We start from the raw sequence: 17,933 nt of genomic DNA, 5'->3' as shown, positions 1-17,933 counted from the left end.
CTCACCCCAAAGGCCCCCACCCCCTGCCCACCGCAGCCTCTGCTGCCCACTCCGGGTGTGACCGAGTCGGGGACATGGCACAGTGCCCGCTGCCAGCAGCAGGATTCCGGGCAGGGCAAGGAACTCTTCACTGAGTCTCTTGAACAGCACAGGAGAGTGCAGTGAAGGGTGGGAAGCAAAACCCAGAGCTTTTGAAGGGTCAAAGGACTAAACATCAGCACCTACAGCTCCAAAACCTCCTGCCCAGACCCTGGCTCAGCAATTCCTGAGGCTGTGTGGTCTTTGTGGCATCAGTTGGGATTTTGCATGTCTGTGGCTTGATCCCAGCTCTTGCTCCAGGAATCCCTTTGGCTCCAGCAGGAAGGGGAACAGAAAGTTTCCTGCCTGCTTTGGTGGCATTGCTGTGGAGGCTGGGGATGTCAGACCCCTCTCCTTGCTGGTGACAGCTTTGCTCTTGGGGACACTGCTCTGCACCAGCCCATGGACATGACTGGTACCAGGACCCTCATAAGTGGGACCCCTCTGTGCCCTGGTACCCTCACCCCCAGGGCAGCTGTGCCACCACAGCCAGACAACTCCAGCCCCAGGAACCCGGAGCAATTGGAAACCACAACTCTGCAAACACTGCATGTACCCAAATCTAAGCAAAAAGGGCTGGGGTGTGAAAACCAAATGCTATTTCTTTATGAAAGATCAACAAAAACAACAAAATACAACATTTGTTTACAGACAAGTGCCACGTGCTGCATCTTCACCAGTCCTGTGAGAAAATCAAGCAGCATGGTCATTCCAGTCAGGCACATTCCATTTGCCACCAGCCTGGGACAGGCAGGGGAGAGCCTGGCCCAGAGGTGTCCCCACATGCCCACAGCTACCTGCAGGGACAAGCCAGCCCCAAGGGCTCTTCCCAAGAACCTGCACAACGCCCCAGGACACACGGGGCTGCTCCAGGAGCAAAGTCTGTGCACAACAGATGAAGAGGGAATTCCTCTGGGACAGGCACCTTCTGCCAGTCCTGCCTGCTCCTCCTGTGACCCAGGCTGGTGTCCTGCTGTCCCCACAGCACATCCCAGCTCTACCTGCCCCCGTGCCAGCAGCTGGCAAGCAGGAATGTCTGGATGGCACGGAGCCCGAGGATGTGGGGACACGACACGCCGGGGCTTGGCAGGAGCCTGTCCCAGCACCACACAGGCACTGTTAGCGCTGTGACAGGGGGTGCTCCCTCGGGACAGGGCATGGCCAAGGAACAGGCTGGCTCCAGGCACGGAGGGCTGGTACAAACCCCATCCAGGCTCCCCCCACCTCGCCTCGCCGGCGGAGATTCTCGTTTCTCGGCAGCCACATTCCTTTGAGGGTGTTTATGGCTTTTCTGTCTCCCCGCTGTCCCAGGCTAAAATCGCCCCTTTTAAGGGAGCCACAGGACCACGGGTTGCTGGAGCTTTGCCGGCTGCAGGCTGCTCCCTTGCAGTGTATCGCCTCATTTACTGGAAAAGCAGCCTTGCCTTGCCTTGTTTTTTTTCTTGACTCCACAGTTTTCTGATGGAGTCAAGCTGCAGCTCACTCCCAACCCCATCCACGCATGCTTCCCAGAGAATAAGATGTATTTTCACCAGCAAGTGATTCACCTGTGCCTGGAACTGGTTTGCCTTTCCTTAGCTGCCGATTCCTCCCCAGCTCCATCCTCACCCCGCAGCTCCTGACTCACCCCCCAAACCTCTAATAAACGGGAAAAACCTGAGCAGGAAGGGCAGGAGGAACAAGTCACCTTACATTTTTCTCACAATGACAGGGGCACTTTGATGCTGCCCCCCCTGGGGTCTTTTGGCAGGAGCTGGGGAGGAGAGGTGACATTGCCACCTGGGATGGTGACCGGGGCATTTGGGGAAGGGGCTGTTGGCACAAGGCAGCGCTGAGAGCCCGCTCTGGAGGCACCAGGCAGGCAGGGATGCTGCGGCAGCCGAGACAGACCCTGCAGGTTTCTGGCAAGAATCATTCCTAGGGCTCCGTACCAAAAGTGGAGACTCTCCGCTGACTCCAGCGTCACTTCTGTCCCCTCTCACCTTTTGGCCCGGGGCAGGCACGCTTTGCTACGAGTAAAAAAAAAATCATTATGTAGAGCTGGCTTGCCTGCAATGGTTTAATGGGAATAAAATGTGTGCCCCGCTGAGCGGCACGGCTTGTGCTGAAGAGCCAGGATGAGTCAGGCTCGGTGCCGATGATATCAGTGCTTCTCCAATGCCCTCCCGGCAAGGGAGGATGGAGGGGCCACGACAGCCAGGGATCTGGGGACGTGTCACTCTGCACGGGCAGCACCCACATGCGCCGTCCCCGCAGCGGGAACTGGGGATGCAGCGAGCTCCGGGGACCTCGGGGTGCTCCGGAAACTCGGGAGTGCACAAACAGCTCCACGCCTCGCAGCAGCGCCTGCTGCCAAAAGACACAGACGTGTCACATAGCAGAGACCTGAGCTAATCCCGGCGCTGCCTCCTCGCCCCTCCGCTGGCAGGGCCGGCCAGGGGGCAGCAGGGACGGTGCCCACACGGCGATGCTGCCCGGGGCCACACAGAGCTGTGAACAAGGCAGGTACTCGGCAGAGATCTGGTCATGCCGCTGCTCAGAGACCACAATCCCCCATTCGTGCTACACCACCCCGGTCCCCCCAAACCGCAGCGCTGGCACCCCAAACTATGTGCAAACATCAGGCAGAAAGGACTGGGAATGTTATGGACAGGGATAAACATTTATGGGGACAAAATTCAAAACCACCGTGAAAGCTGAAGCCAGCCCCGGGGTGCCGGCTCCGGGTACCCACACAAAGCCGGTTTTCGGCAGCAGGAGGTCCCAGGAGAAATAGGGGGGACAGCAAAGCAACAGTAGCCAAAACAGAGCTGGGACACAAACAATAGTTATCTTTTGTTATGCAGACAGCGAGAGGAACACACTGAGAACGGGACAGGCGGGACGCGCCACAGACACTGGAAACTCCCTTCCAGCCCCAGCAAAGGGCACAGTGGATGTCCCCCGCTCCAGCTTGGCACTGACCGGGCTCCGGGCAGAGCTGGCGCTGGGCACGGCGCGGCACTGACTCACCCTGCTGAGACACAGGAAGGAGGCGGCGGCCAAGCCCTCGGCCCTGCCAAGGAGCGGCCCTGATGTGCAGGGCCGAACGTGGGAGAAAGCAGCCCCGAGTGGGGTCTGCCGGGGATAAGGGTCTCACAAGGCCAGGAGTGACATGGGGAGGGCCCATCAACACATGATGCTGTCCTCTCTGCGCGGGAATGCGTGAGCTGGGCATTTTGAGAAGATAAGCAAAGAAAAAGCGAGCATGATGAATGGTAACTGTTCTCCCTGCCCAGGCACAGCTCCTGCCTCCCCCCTCTCCCCCTGCCCACCTCCCGCCAGGGGGCACAGCTCCTGCCGGGGCAGGCACCTGCAACCCAGCACCGCGCTGGGACGGCTGTGGTGGGGAGGGACCCTCTACAGGGCCGGGGACCCTGCATGGGGACACCCCGTGGGTCCCGCAAAGCAGAGACGCGGGTACGGCGCACGGGGACCCTGCCCTCCATGGGTACCGGGGACCTTCTCATTCTCCGTGTGCACGGCAAAGCCCATCCCCGGCAGCGGCGGAGCGGGACCCGGCGGGCGGGCGGGAGGCGCGGCCGCGGTGCGGCGGCAATGGGCGCGCCGGTTCCGCCCCGTGCCGCGCCGAGCGCCGCCCCGCAGCGCGCCTTGGGAGAGCGGCGGCGGCGGCGGGGGGCCCGCACTGATCCCCGTCCCCCCGCCCGGCCCGGCCCGGCCCGCTCCGCTGGCAGCAGCCGCATGTCGGGGCCCGGGGCGCAGAGCCGCAGCCGGCGGCTGCCCGGTAAGTGCCGGCCGCGGGGTGGGCTCGGCGGGATGGCAGCAGGCACCGGGCGGGCGGGCAGGGCTGGGGTGCCACATCCCCTCCATCCTCTCCGCAGCGCCCACCTGATGCCCCTGGCCAAGCCCTGTGCCCCACCTGCCCCCTGAGCCTCCAAACCCCGAGCTCCTCCTGCACCAACCTGCTGCCGGCCCCGCTGCTTTCGGGGCTGCCTGGAGCTCCGTGCCCGGGACGGGGATGCTGGGGCAGCAGGGGATTGGAGGGACACCTGCTTGGGAAGCGGCAGAGCTCGGGAACCTGTTGGGTCGCGGGCTTGTTCTGGAAGGGATCGGCAGCTCTCAGAGCGGCGTGGCTGCCGGAAGGAGCGGATCCCCCCGTGCCCGCAGGGCTGAGGATGCTGGGCACAGCAAACTCCGTGGCGAGCGGCAGCCGGGGGAGCCGGGCTTGTGGAGGAGCAGCCTGCCAGGCACCGTGCCCGGGTTGTGCCTGCCGTGCCCCGGGCACCGCGCTGCTCCGTTCTCATGCTTCTCCTCGCGTGAAAGGAAGCAGGGCCCCGCAAATAGCAGGGTCTTATGACACAGCCTCCGCCGGCGAAGAGCTCCGGGCGGCAGGGAAGGATATTTTTAGTGCTGAGACGCAGGGGATTTGGAGATCGCTCGGAGGAGTGCAGGCGATGAAACCACGGCACACACAGGGGTTACGAGGTGCCGTGTCCTCTCTCTCCATTTCTCCATTCCCTCCCCTCCCTGCTTTTCCCAGCGAGCAGCCCTGCCAAAACCACTGCCTCCCTCGCACTCGCCCGGTGCATTTCCTCTCATCAGGACCACGGTTATTTTTTGCTGTGCTGCAACACGAGGTCAGACGTGCCGATGGAGAACTGTGCAGGGCATTAACACTCAGGCAGCTGGAGTCTGAGCATCCCATCTCTGCGTGGCCTGACCCTGCGTGATTCTCTGGGCATTCCCAGCTCTCCTTGCCAGCCGCTTCTCCCAAGGCTGAAGGAGCTGAAAGCCCTTGGGAGTTATCCTTGTTCTGCAGGGTTTGTGCTGGGGCAGGGGGGCAGGGAAAGGTTTGCCATCTCTGCACAGCCTCCCAGAAGATGCTGAGGCAGCTGAGGAGCTGCACTGCCCCCCACCCATCTCCTTGCAAACCTGGGGGTGTGGAAGGTGCATTTAGGCAATCTGGGGTATCCTGAACTTCTCTGAAGGAGCAGAATCGGAGGTTTGGGCTCCAGGAAGGCTCTTACTCCAGCCCTTTCATTCACCAGAGAACTGTCCATGCTTGGAGTAACCTCCCACTTAAACTCTGCTCACTTTGCCAGCACCTGCTGCTCCTTTCCACAGCCCATATTATTTTTCAGATTTTTCAGGACCTTCTTTAAATCCCTCGAAACCACTGCAAGATATTGCAGAGCCGTGGCCTCAAGAAAAGGCCATTCCCATCCTCTCTTGGCCTTGTGCCTTCACTAACAATCCTTCTCCCAACCCAAACACACCCCTCCCATTTACCGGCACAGAGCGGCTGTGCCAGGATCCCGATGGCCATGAGGGATGAAAAGTGCATTCCCTCCCAGCAGAAAGGCAGCTGGGTCGGAGTACACCTTGAGCTGGCGCTCCCAGCCTTCTCCAGCCCTGTCTGGCCCCTGCCCTATCCAAAGTGCATCCAGAAGTTGCTCCTCTCCCAAGCCTGTTCTGGCGAAGGTGTGGATGGGAGAGCTGACAGAGCTTTGCCTCCCAGCCCTCCCACGCCTTTCCCCACCACAGCGTGGCCGCAAGCCCACACAAGGCGAGCGGTGGTGGCTCTTTGGTGCGCTCTGGCAGGGCAGAGGGACCACCGGGGCCATCCTCCTGGCCCACAGCCCACCCTGCGGCCATCTGCCTAGCAGCAGGTGAGAGGAAATCCCCGCGGGGAATCCTGCCCAAACTCCGCAGCAGTGTTTGGCCCCGGTTGCTGTCCGAGCGGCGCTGAATGAGCCGTGAGAGCCGGAAGGATCTGAGGGCAGCGGGGCGCTCGGAGCCGCCGCAGCCGCGCTGGGAGGCTCGGCCAGCGGGGCAGAGCCTGGCTCGGAATGCTGATCAGCCCCCAGCCCCTCGCCTGAGCGGGCTCCAGCAATAACCATGACAATGGTAATAAAAGCCAGGCCACCAGCAGGTACCGACAGATCCCCCACGGTGCACAGGGGCCGCATTGTGTGCGCTAACGTGTCCCGCGGTGGGAACATGCCAGCGGGATGAGACAATCCCGGCGGCTGACAGCCACCGAGTGTGACCGGCCGTCACATGGGCACGGCCGCGGCAGGGAACGCCGCGCTCCTTTATTCCCGGCCGGGGCTGCCGAGGGGCGGCCGCCCTGGCGGGGCTGTGCGCTCCCCCTGCGCTCGGAAGCGCCGTGCGAGGGGGGCAGGCTCCATCCCCGGCTCCCACCGCGGTCACGGGTCAGGCAGGGCCGAGCGCAACCCCAGCTGCTGCCTCCCGCTGCCGGCCTTCCTTACATAATGGGAGCTCAGTGCTCGTGCCCAACTCCCCGAGCAGAGCTCGAAAACAAGTTCATAAACAGGTCCTGCTAATTTCTCCCTCAAGAGAAACCCCGGCGCCCACAGGAATGCTGCCACCAGCCGCCGTCATCACTCTCCCAAAGCACACTTAGTGCGAGTATCGGTCACGTGCAGGGAGAGCATTTACAGCCCGGAGCAGCCGCATTCATGGCACTCAGGACAGCACACAAGAGCTTTCTGCTTTATTTTGTGTTTGCGCTGCAGAAGGATTTGGACACTGGTCCTTAGCTCCACACTGAGGTCTCTTTGGAAGATGTCCCATGGAGAGCTGGTCTGTCACCCTGGATCCTGGAGCCAGCACAGCCTCTGTACAGCCGGAGATGGGCTCCCCTCGGTGTGGTGAACTGCGGCAGTGTGCCATGGATTCAGCACAGCTGGGCTGGGGAGCACAGCTCTGCCTGGGACAGCCAGCTGCTGAAGGGAGACAGCTCCATAATCAGTGCCTTGATCACCCCCTCCTTGTCCCTGGTTTCATTCTGTTCTGCAGATAGCACAGGGAGGCTGGAGGTGTTTGTGTACCCCAGCAGCACCAGGCTGCAGCCACCTGGTGAGGCGGCTTTCCCTGGCACCACCATCCTGGGCCCTGCACTCAGCCTTGGCACCAGGGCTTTGGTCAGACATACCAAGGCAAAGAGCCCTTCAGGGAGCCTGGACTGCTGCCCCAGGCATTGCAGGAAGAGGCTGAGCAGCCAGAAGAGGACCAGAGCCTCTTCCAGAGTGTGTGGTGAGTCGCCCTGAGTCACGGTGCATCCCCACGTGGTGCTGCCAGCACAGCCCAGCCCTCGGGGCAGCACCCACAGATGATGGGTTTCACTGAAGGATGCCCCAGAAACAGGATGCAGAGAAGCCCTGGAGGAGCTCTCAGGAAGATGTGACATTGATCTCCATGGCATCTCACCAGGCTCAGCACCTCTCTCCTGCATGGCTCCTGTGCTGCTCCATGCTGCTGTAACCCAGCTCCCTGCTGTCCTTGCCCCTGTTTCTGCCAGACTGGGTGGGGATGCTGCTCCCTCTGTTCCCTCCTCCCCAGCCTGGAGGAGCAGAGGGTTTGGGTTGTGCTCAGGCAGAGCGCAGGATGTTTGTTTGGTTTCCTTGGTTATTACACTGCCTGCTCCAATAATCACATTTTCCTTGTGCCGGTTGGGCCAAGTGCAGCAAAAAGGAAATGTGGAATGGCTGAGGTCAAACACCAGCCTGGGAACAGCTGGGGCCACCAGCCACAGTCTCTCTGTGCCACTTGCTATTTTGGGTACCCAGCCCAAAAGGAAGTTACCAAGACAGGGAATGCAACGACAATCTCCTTCAACAACAGCCCAAGGGCTCCCATCACTCCCTCCCGTGAGCTGGGGACACAAGCACCGGCAGTGAACTGCTGGAGGAATTACAGGAATGAAAATGTTTGTGCAGGCAGAAGCCAAGCTGGCTGTGAGCGGGATGTGAGCCTGGAGCGTGGGTGCAGCTGCATTTACAGTGACGGTGCTGGCGGGGGTGTGACAGGCAGGGCTGTGCACGGGCAGGGGTGACACGGCTGCCAGATCCTTTCATTCCTTATACATCCTTCAGCCAGAAAGCCTGGAGCACTAAGGCCAGCTCTTGACCCTGGGAGTTCCCCTGCTGGTTAGCACTCACAGACAGCCCTTCGTTTGGTAGCAGGGAAACTGAAACTTGAAAGTGTGCAAACCGCGGCTCCCCTTCCCCCTTGAGAATTCCCTTCAGCAGCTGTGAGCACAGCACATGAGCTCCCCTGCACCTCAGGGAGGGATCTGAGGCTCCAGCACAACAGGTGCTGGTGATGCTGCTGCTCTGGTGTGTCACATCCATCCACGGTGACTAAATCAATGTGTGCTGGTAAAGCAGAGCAGAAGGGAACCACCAGCCATGCAGTGTGAGCTGGGACAGGCAGGAGGGCTCAGACAGCCCTGCCTGCTCCAGCTCTCCTCGCCTTCTCTCCCCAGCTGAGATGGAGCAGGCCCAGCGGAACCTGGACGCAGAGCAGATGCAGCAGCAGCAGCTGAAGCTGCGGGACAGGCAGAAGTTCTTTGAGGAGGTTTTCCAGCACGATGTGGATTTCTTCTTCCCCATGTCCCACCTGCAGATTGAGCATCGGAGACGTACGTGCTGTGGGCACCAGCAGGGGGCTGGGAGTGTGACACAGGGGACAGTGCCACAGGGGACAGTGCCACAGGGGACAGTGACACAGGGCTTGGAGATTGCTGGGACATCCCCAGCCTAAACAGGACACACATGTCCTGAACCAAGGTGGGGCCACAGTGGCTGTGTGTGGTTGTGCTGTGGGTCACTCACACCCCTCCACTGAAGGCACATGGGTACCCAGGCTGTGCCCTGTAGGGTCTGGCTCTGGGCAGGCTGCATTTTGGAGCAGGGACAAGGACTGCAGTGACACAGCAGGGGCTTCCAGAGGGATGTTTTAAGGAAACATGATTTTCCTGGCATCTCTTACCAGCAAGTAGAATTCAGTTCCTTGTGGCAAGGCTGGTCTCCCATCTTAGGGTCCTGCCTGCCCAGAACTGATGGTGCCCTTTGCCTGGCACTCACCTTTTCACTGATCTCTGTCTCTGCAGCCCCCTTAGGCAGCATTTCCTCCATGGAGGTGAACGTGGACATGCTGGAGCAGATGGATGTGCTGGACCTGTCAGACCAGGACACTGTGGATGTGTTTCTGGGCTGTGGGACAGAGGAGAGCAGCATTGCTGGGTCTCTGCCAGGTATGTGCAGTCCCAAGCCCTTTGTGGGCCAGGCTGGAAGCCCTTCCTGCCCCCAGTGCCCACACTGACTCATTCTCAGCCCCTGGGGCAGATCCACACCCACCCAAAGGCAGATATTGGTGCTGGGTTTGTGAAGTTGGAGGGACCTCATACTGGGTTTCACATCAGTATCCACCTCCTCAGCCCAGACATCCAGACCCCTATAAATTCCTTGTACTGCAGAAGAGAGAAGAGCCCAGGCACCTTCCAGAGTGTGGGATTCAAATTCCCTTGTCCTGATGACTCTGTGGAGCAGCTAGTGCCTTGTCACAACTCCCAAGGTCCCCTCCATGCTGCAGAACCCTTTGTGCTGAGCAGGGAGGCTGCAGAACCTCCCCACCTCCCAGCCCCACCCCAGGGAGCTGGGCTGGGGTCTGCAGGGAAAGCAAGGGCTGCCAGCACATTCCTCCCCACTCACACACTGTAGTGAGGTCAAACCACAGGTCTCCTCACAACTGCTGCAGCCAACAGCCTCACACAGCGTGGCTCTGAGCCGTGCTTCAGGCAAGATGGAAGAGGCTCCACTGCCAAAAACGGGGAAGGAATGTGCAGCAAGTGCCCTGAGCCAAGCCGGGGGTGTGAGGTAGAGAATGGCTGCAGCAGCCACGTGGGGAGTGGTCAGGAACACACAGCCCACTGAGGAGGGAGAATTGCAGGGGCCATCCATGAAGCTTAGGCAGCAATAAACCTCCAAGAGCCTTTTTCATTCTCATACTGCTCTCCTCTCCAGGGGCAGATGCCAGCCAGTGCCCAGAGGAGATCACCCTGCAAGTGCCCAACGCAGCTGAGAGCAAATCTCGCATTTCCTCCACCTCCTCTGCCTCCACGGACCTGAACAGCCTGGACACCAGCGAGGAGGGGGCCGAGACCCCCGTGGTGCAGTCGGATGAGGAGGAGCTGCAGGAGGACAGTCCCAAAGAGCAGGTGGTGAGGAGCTAGCAGGCAGCTCTGCCCTGCTCCCAGCCTCCTCCCTACGGACTGGCCAGCCCAGAAGGAAAAGCTGCTGGTGCTCAGTGAACCCCATCCTGGACTGCTGCCCTGCCACAGGGGAGAGAGGGTTTTCCCCTCCTCTCCCTCCATGTGTTCTCCTGGCAGCTAAAGGAGAAGGAAAGGGGTACTGTAAGCTCCCAAAATTAACTCTTCAGGCTTTGCTGCTAACACTCCCTGCTTCAGTCCCCCACCTCCAACATGCTCAGCCTCCCACAGCCCCACCACCTCCAGAAAGCCATCCCTTGGGATCCCCTTCCCCCTGCCCTACTGACAAAGGGTCTGTCCAGACAAGCACTTAACGATGGCACAGAGAGAAATAACACTGATCTAACCAAGCAGTGGCTGTGTGTGTCATTGGGGGCTGAGGGCTCGGAGGGGATTGCAGGAGGGAGAGCAGTGCAGAGCCAGTGTGCTCACTGTGCTATGCATGAACAAATGAAATCTCCTGTTGCACAGCCCAGGGCTGGCTCCCGTGCCCAGGGCAGGGACAGACAGCACAGGCCTTGGCAGGGAAGGGCTGCAGGGCACCATGGGGACCAACTCAGGCTCTGCAGGGAGAGCCAGCACAGACACAGCTGGCCTGAGTGCCACCACCCATGAGCACAGGTGGGCTGAGCAGAGAACAGCAGCAGCTGCTCCCCCTGTGCTGCTCCACAGGATGGAGGAAACACCACCAACATGAGGCCACTGTACAGCCCACTTGGTGCAAAGCTGGGCACAAAGCTGGCCACAGGCCTCTTGCCACCATCAGTGGCTGCAGGCCAGGAAAGTGCTGTCCCTGCCCCTGCATCAGCACAGTCGTTGTCACCATGGGGAAAGGAGCCTGGCAGATAAGCAACAGAAGCCAGGGAATGCTCTCCTCATCCTGGCTGCTCCCCAGGGGTGTTGAGACATTACTGCACTGTTCCTGTGTCAACCAGCACATTGTGGAACCAGCTGGAGTGCCCCATAGCCGAGTGCAGCAGAAATGTGTGGCATGTGCTGCCTTAAGCTGGGGAATTGATCAAGAAAAAAGAGGCAGGCTTCATGACTGTTCAGGCTGTAGCACAGGGACTTCTCTACCTACGTATAGGGTACTTAGCTCTGGATGGATGTTTTTACCTTTAATTTGGCTGATCACTTCCAAAATTCGAAACCTTTATTACCTACCAGTATCTTCTTGCAAGGAGTTGCCCAGTGTAAAAAAAAAACTAAAAACAACAAAACCAACAATATTATGTAAATATTACCTATATTTTTTTTCTGGGAATACTGACTTTCTGGTTTTATGTGTTGCCATTAATTAGCAATAAGGGGGAAAAGAGATATAAAGTAAATCCTTATTCTTCACAAATACTGAATCACATTGTCAGTTCCAAGTTAACTTGCATGAGGACCTAAAATCTGGGCAAGTAAGTGGGTAACCAACAGCTGGTAAGTTGCAACCACACGTTGCTGTAATTTTCATGCTTATTTCCTACTGGAACAAATCATCACACACTCAAATCATCTCGGGGAGAACGGAGATGCTGTGAGCTCCATCGGACCGTCACCGCCGGCGCTGTCCTGCTGTGGCTGCCGTTCCCTTCCCCGGCAGGCGGGTGTGGGAGCCGGGCGCTCCCGGACGGCTCCGCACCCGGAGGTGGGCGCTCCCCTGCGGGAAGGAGCCGAGGAGCGAGGGAGAGCCGCGGGAACGGCTGAGCAGTGGAAATCACCTGGGGACAGCGACAGCCCTCGCAGCGTCCTGGGGCACCTCGGGGGAACCACCCAAGCTGGGACGGCGCCAGGGCCTCCCCTCAGCCCCGATTTCAGAGTGGCGGAGGGAGCGCTCGGAGAGCCGCTCGATCCCCCCTCACAGCACCAGAGATAACCGCGATCACCCCTGGGGTCCTTTCTGCCGTTCTGTGAGAGCGCTGGCGCTCGCTCCGGGGCTGGGGCAGGCGCAGGCACAGCCGGGCTGGCACTTCTCCCCGCCGGGGCTCCGGTGCCAGGCCGGGACAGCCCGGCGCTCACAGCGTCTCCATAGCACCCCCGGAAGCGCCGCCATTGCCGGCGCGGCGGAAGCGGAAGCGGCGTGGGGCGGGGCGGGCGGTGGGATGGCGGCGGCGGTGCTGCTGCTGCTGCTGCTGACGGCGGCAGGGCCCGGGCCCGGACGGGCGGACGCGGGCCGGGAGAGGCGGGACGCGCTGCGGGAGGAGCTGCTGCTGAGCCCGCTGCCCACCGGCGATGTGGCCGCCACCTTCCAGTTCCGCACGCGCTGGGACGCGGACCTGCAGCGGGGCGCAGGTAGGGCGGGCCCGGCCGGGGCGGACCGCACCGCTATTGGCTGGCGCGGGGGCGGACCGCGCTGTTATTGGTTGGGGCGGTGCGCAGGAGCGGGGCTATTGCGGAGGGACCGCGCGACGTGATGGTTTGTATCGAGCGATGACGTCACTGTCGGGAGTGACGTCAGAGGCGGGGGGAGGTGAGCAGGGACGGGGCAGAGCGAGGCTGTGGGGACGGAGCGGTGACATCACACGGAGGGGCTCGGGGCCGTGACGCCATCGGACTGAGTGTGGTGGCACAAGCAGAGGCAGTGCCAGTGATGTCGCGTTGGGGCAGGCCCTTGTGTGATGTCGGGAAGGGATCGGGGATGCGAGGGGCAGGGACTGACGCTGCCCGCAGTCTCTCACTACAGGCTCTTCCCGAAGGCACTGGGGCGGCTGGTGGCAGCGCTGGGCGTGCGGGAGCTGCACCTCGCGCTCACCCAGGGCTTCTGGCGCACCCGCTACTGGGGGCAGCCGCCCCTCCAGGCACCCGCTGGCGCTGAGCTCTGGGTCTGGTTCCAGCCCACGGTCACCGAGTAGGTACCCCAGCCATGGATCTGTCACTCTGGGTCCCCTCTGTGGCCACTGCTCCCAGGAGCTGTTGTTTGTCCCACCTGAGGCAGCCACGGTGTGTGAACACGCCTCCTGGGTTGAAAAATGTCTGCTGGAAAGAAGAGCCCAGGAGTAGCTCTAAAACACCAGCAGAACATACCCCATCTGTATGGGGACAGGATGTGGTGCTGAGGGCAAATCCTTGTTCATTAAAGGCCCGAGTAATTCCCCTGTGGGCTCTGTGATGACAAGCACTTAACGATGGCACAGAGAGAAATAACACTGATCTAACCAAGCAGTGGGTGTGTGTGTCATTGGGGGAAAACAGCATGGGGGATGAGGGTTCAGGGTGGATTGCAGGACCCCTCCTGCGCTAATACAGTGGGGCTGTATCTTGGCCTCTCATCCATGACTCACTTCCTTTGACTCCCATCCAGTACCTGTCACCATCTCCCTGAGCACACCAGCCCTGTTCAAGCTGCAGCAGCCCTGTGGGGACTCACTGAGCTCTCTCCTCCCATCCCTTGTCTGCTGGTCGGGTCAGCCTTTGGAGCTGCACCAAGGCATTGCTTTGGGCCTCACAGCCCCTTCCCCATTCACACATATCACCTCCTCTGTGCTCCCTGCTCCCCTGGCCTCTTTCCCCACATACCAGCTGTGCCCACCACCATGTCCCTTGGCTGTGTGATGCCTGTGAGGCCCTGCTGTGTGTCCCTCAGATCTGATGTGTCAGAATAAAATACCAGGAGAGCTGGAGAATGCCAGCCCAGCAGTGTCTCTGCACTCTCCATGCAGCTTTGGTAACCCAGTGTGGTCACCCTGCTGTATTTACTGAATGTTACTAACTTAACACTTGTTGTTTCAAGGATTTGAGCTGCTGAATAATCTCTGGTGTCTGTTCTCATGCAGTGTTGACAAAGCCTGGAAAGAACTGAGTAACATCCTTTCGGGAATATTCTGTGCTTCTCTCAACTTCATTGACTCGACCAACACAGTGATTCCAACAGCATCCTTCAAACCCCTGGGATTAGCCAATGGTGAGCCTGGCTCTGCTCTCTCACTTTAGTTCTGCCCTGTGCCACTGCCAGCATTCCAAGTGCAGGTCCTGTAATGACTCTGAGTCTGGGTGTGTACAACAGCATCCATTAACCTCTCCTAGAAAGGATTTCCTCTCCCTACAAACAAGGCTTGGATTTAAACAGAGGAGACCCACAAGTAATACATGGCAGGTGCTCCCCGGCCCTTACTTGACTCTATGAAAAATGTTTTATGAAACAGTGAGGACCACAGGATTTAAGGCACTCACAAAAGAAGATCTGCTAGGATGTATCCTTACCATTCTTTCCAGTCACTCTGAACAGAGTGGGATCTAGTTCTGGTGGAGCTCTTGGCATTTCAGGCATGCTGTGAGGGTGGTGGGATGTGGGGCACACTGGGGGTGGAACACTGCTGCTGTGCTCATGGCTGTAGCAATCCCAGCCTGCTCTCCTGCCTCTCCCTGCCCAGGGACAGATCACCATCTCCTGCGTTACGCTGTCCTGCCCAGGGAAGTTGTCTGCACAGAGAACCTCACCCCCTGGAAGAAGCTGCTGCCATGTGGCTCAAAGGTAAAGACAAGTCCTGCTGCCCAATTGGGCCATTCCTGATGGAGCTGGGCTCCCAGCAGCAATCTGGGAGCATGCACTGGGAGGTTCCCTCTGGGCTTTCTCTCGGTGGGAGCAGAGGACAGGGCAGGGCTGAGTTTCTCCTCTGTTCCCTCCAGGCTGGGCTGGCTGTGCTGCTGAAGGCCGAGCGCCTGTTCCACAGCAGTTACCACTCCCAGGCAGTGCACATCCGCCCCATCTGCAGGGTAAGTGCTGGCTCAGCTCCCTCCCTGAGCTCCCTAAGAGAAAATCCAAAGCCCCCTTGTCACATTGCAAAGTATCACACTGGTTTGCTCAGCTACCCTGTGATGGGTTCACTGTGTCTAACGCAGCTGTCATCCTCCTCCTCTGGTAACCCCAATGGAAATCTTGTAATCCTGGTGGAGGTCCAGCTCCATCCTGGTGTCCTCCCCCTCCAGAAGGTGTGATCAGAGCTGCTTGTCTCTTGTCCAGGATGCCTCCTGCCTGGCTATGTCCTGGGAGCTCAGACAGACCCTCACTGTGGTCTTTGACTTCTTTTCCAGTGGCCAAGGAAAGAAAGGTAAGCGTGGTGGCTGTGCTGGAGTGCTCCCAGCCTGCAGCACTTGACCTGCCAGCTTTCCTTGCTTCCCACAGACTGGTCCCTGTTTAAGATGTTCTCTCGCACGCTGACTGACACGTGTCCTCTGGCATCGCAGAGCAAAGTTTACGTTGACATTTCCCCCAAGAACAAGGTAAGCTCATGGGCCAGGAAGCATCCCCTGCTCCCTCAGTTCAGCCACTTCATGTGGCTCTGAAACATCCTCACCTCCACCTCTGCATGGCCTGGCCTCTCAGGGGTTAACACTGGGAGGTGATTTCTTTGCTCTGAGCAGGGCTGAGTGGAGAGCACAGAGTTGGCTGTTGGGTGGCAAAGCTCAGGGCTACCTGGAGGGACTTTGCACTGTGCTGCCAGTTTCTACAAAAGGGGCACTTTTTCCTTTCATGGTCCATTTGCTTTCCTCAGGAAAAGGAGCTGCTGGAAGTGTCCCCCCCTCCAACATCAGTACATGAAGCTATTGTCCAGGGAGACAGGAGAACCTACGCTGTCTATGACCTGCTGAGCCCCTCCCTCTTCAACACATCTCGCAGCCTCAATGTGCAGCTGAAGTGGAAGCGGCCCCAAGACAGCTGTGAGTGAGCAGAACTTCACTTCACCTGCACCACTGGCCAGGGCTCCAGGGCTGAAAATCACCCCTCTGCTGTCGTTGCTCTTCCACAGCGGAAATGCCCATTCCCACGCTCCATGCTCAGCGTTACGTGGGCGGGTACGGGCTGCAGACCGGGGAGATCTGCACCCTCATCTACAACACCCACCCCTACCGAGCCTTCCCCGTGATCCTGCTGGAGACTGTGCCCTGGTACCTGCGCCTCTACGTGCACACCCTCACCATCATCACCAAAGGGAAGGAAAACAAGCCCAGTGAGTGAACCCTCCAAGCAGCACATGCCACACAATTCCCTTGGCATGAGCAGCTCATTCCAAAGATGGTTTAGTCCCTCCCTCAGGTCCCAGTGATCACTGGGAAACTGGATTGTGAAACAAAATATTTCAGGATGTTTTCCTAGGCCCAGGTTCAGTGCTCACAGCAGATGAAATCATTAAGTCTGTTTTATTTATAAGAGGCACATGGATAGTGTTTGATAATCCAATAAGGGTTTAAACCAACATGAATTAATTTTTGTAGCGCAGGAAGCTCAATTTAAAACTGATAATTGGGTTTTATTTTGCATTTATACCATTCCATATGAATACCTGACCGTCATGGGTCTGTAGCTTTAAAGGCCAGCTAAATTTAGTTTTAACACATGCTTTTTGCTATGGGTGCATCTTCACTTGCCCAGAAAACCACTCTCAGGACAGTGGAAGCAGGAGCACCCACCTCATGGGAGATGTCCAGGCAATGTGAGATGGGACAAGGTTCCCCTGGTGCCAATGTGGAAATCTCTTTGGGGTTAGGTTACATCCACTACCAGCCAGCCCAGGACCGGAGCCGGCCTCACCTCTTGGAAATGCTGATCCAGCTGCCAGCCAACTCCGTCACCAAGATCACAATCCAGTTTGAGAGGGCCTTGCTGAAGTGGACAGAGTACCCACCTGACCCCAATCACGGCTTTTATGTTGGGTAATGACATTCTCCTCATCCCTTTCTGGGCTTTGCATAGGACTTACTGCCCAGATCTCTGGAGATGTCTTTCTGCCAGGGCTGACACTGGTGTGTTGTTTGTCCCCTTAGTTCATCTGTGCTCAGTGCCCTGGTGCCCAGTGTCACTGCAATGAAGGACATGGATGTGGAGCAGAGCCCTCTCTTCACCTCACTGTGAGTGTGCTTGTGCTGGGGAGCAGGGCTGTGCCACAACCTGCAGGCTGTGGCTGCTCTCATCCTCTCTGGTGAGCACAAACACTGGTCCTGTGCAGGCTGACCCTGCCTTTCCTTCTCCCACTCTCCAGGTTTCCTTCCTCCGATGGCTCCAGCTATTTTGTGCGCCTGTACACGGAGCCACTGCTGGTGAACCTGCCAACCCCAGACTTCAGCATGCCCTACAACGTCATCTGCCTCACCTGCACCGTGGTGGCCGTGTGCTACGGCTCCTTCTACAACCTGCTGACCAGAACGTTCCACGTGGAGGAGCCCAGCCGGGGCGGGCTGGCCAAGCGGCTGGCCAACGTCATCCGAAAATTCAGGGGGGTGCCCCCACTCTGAGAGGGGCCAGGGCAGCCAGCACTGCCTGCAGGGCTCTGTGGAGAGACAGACAGCAGAGCACTGCTGCCTCTTGTCTTGCTGGAAGCAGCTTGTTGTGTTTTGCTGCCAGGAATTCTCTTTGGGATCCAATAAGCCGAGAGATGGCTTCCATTGCTAAGATGGAAAATGGCTCTAAGCCCATTGACTACTGAACTGCACTGCTGTGGGATTGGGAAAAGTAAAAGACTTCTGTTTGGGAGAGGTGTAACTTACATGCTGGTTATGGTGCTGGAAGTAAACTGGAGTGTTTTGTACATTTGTGCTGCTCCTGGTTGGTTTTGCTTTCTCAGCTCCTGGGCAGAGCTGACCCTCTAAATCTGTGAGCTGCCCAGTCTGTAGCACACTGCCTGGATCAGCTGGGATTTGATGCAGGCAGGGCCAGGCAAGGGGGTTTGATCTGCAGGGATTCATCTGCTCTAACATCTCACCTTTCACAATTGCCTTGTTTCACACGTGTCCTGTCACACTTGGCCACACTGGAGCCAGTTTGCAAATTAATTGTTGGGCACAGGGTATGTCTGCC

General features: G+C 58.7%; 2 protein-coding genes across 4 annotated transcripts; both read left to right on the top strand.

The window, feature by feature from the left end:
* Positions 1–3,147: 3,147 nt before the first annotated feature.
* On the top strand, positions 3,148–10,503 carry DBNDD2 (dysbindin domain containing 2). Of its 2 annotated transcripts, none has more exons than XM_005489992.4 (4): positions 3,148–3,335; positions 8,369–8,524; positions 8,996–9,139; positions 9,909–10,503. In XM_005489992.4, the coding sequence occupies exons 1-4, from the start codon at positions 3,326–3,328 to the stop codon at positions 10,115–10,117; spliced, it is 519 nt and encodes a 172-aa protein (XP_005490049.1). In that variant the 5' UTR covers positions 3,148–3,325; the 3' UTR covers positions 10,118–10,503. The 2 variants fall into 2 exon arrangements, with proteins under 2 accessions (XP_005490049.1, XP_005490048.1); XM_005489991.3 differs by lacking the exon at positions 3,148–3,335 and adding an exon at positions 3,484–3,862.
* A 1,703-nt stretch (positions 10,504–12,206) lies between these two features.
* On the top strand, positions 12,207–17,668 carry PIGT (phosphatidylinositol glycan anchor biosynthesis class T). 2 transcript variants are annotated; one of them, XM_074553405.1, is made up of 12 exons: positions 12,207–12,433; positions 12,812–12,989; positions 13,915–14,042; positions 14,512–14,612; positions 14,768–14,854; positions 15,102–15,189; positions 15,264–15,361; positions 15,634–15,799; positions 15,921–16,089; positions 16,526–16,792; positions 16,904–16,987; positions 17,119–17,668. In XM_074553405.1, the coding sequence occupies exons 1-12, from the start codon at positions 12,244–12,246 to the stop codon at positions 17,369–17,371; spliced, it is 1,809 nt and encodes a 602-aa protein (XP_074409506.1). In that variant the 5' UTR covers positions 12,207–12,243; the 3' UTR covers positions 17,372–17,668. The 2 variants fall into 2 exon arrangements, with proteins under 2 accessions (XP_074409506.1, XP_005490046.2); XM_005489989.4 differs by having other exon boundaries at positions 12,209–12,433; positions 15,889–16,089; positions 16,627–16,792.
* The last annotated feature ends 265 nt before the right edge of the window (positions 17,669–17,933 follow it).

The sequence above is a fragment of the Zonotrichia albicollis genome, chromosome 17, assembly GCF_047830755.1.
Source record: "Zonotrichia albicollis isolate bZonAlb1 chromosome 17, bZonAlb1.hap1, whole genome shotgun sequence".
In the NCBI taxonomy this organism is placed as follows: Eukaryota; Metazoa; Chordata; class Aves; order Passeriformes; family Passerellidae; genus Zonotrichia; species Zonotrichia albicollis.
This window is presented reverse-complemented; position numbering and strand designations above follow the sequence as displayed.

What these genes read in the sequence shown, in the direction of transcription:
- DBNDD2 (XM_005489991.3), top strand. Translation starts at nt 3,499, where the DNA reads ATGGGGACACCCCGTGGGTCCCGCAAAGCAGAGACGCGGGTACGGCGC. An exon ending in GCAGATTGAGCATCGGAGAC is followed by an intron (nt 8,525 to 8,995) that starts GTACGTGCTGTG and finishes CTGTCTCTGCAG; the next exon opens with CCCCCTTAGGCAGCATTTCC. An exon ending in CATTGCTGGGTCTCTGCCAG is followed by an intron (nt 9,140 to 9,908) that starts GTATGTGCAGTC and finishes TCTCCTCTCCAG; the next exon opens with GGGCAGATGCCAGCCAGTGC.
- PIGT (XM_074553405.1), top strand. Translation starts at nt 12,244, where the DNA reads ATGGCGGCGGCGGTGCTGCTGCTGCTGCTGCTGACGGCGGCAGGGCCC. An exon ending in ACCCCTGGGATTAGCCAATG is followed by an intron (nt 14,043 to 14,511) that starts GTGAGCCTGGCT and finishes CTCCCTGCCCAG; the next exon opens with GGACAGATCACCATCTCCTG. An exon ending in AATCACGGCTTTTATGTTGG is followed by an intron (nt 16,793 to 16,903) that starts GTAATGACATTC and finishes TTGTCCCCTTAG; the next exon opens with TTCATCTGTGCTCAGTGCCC.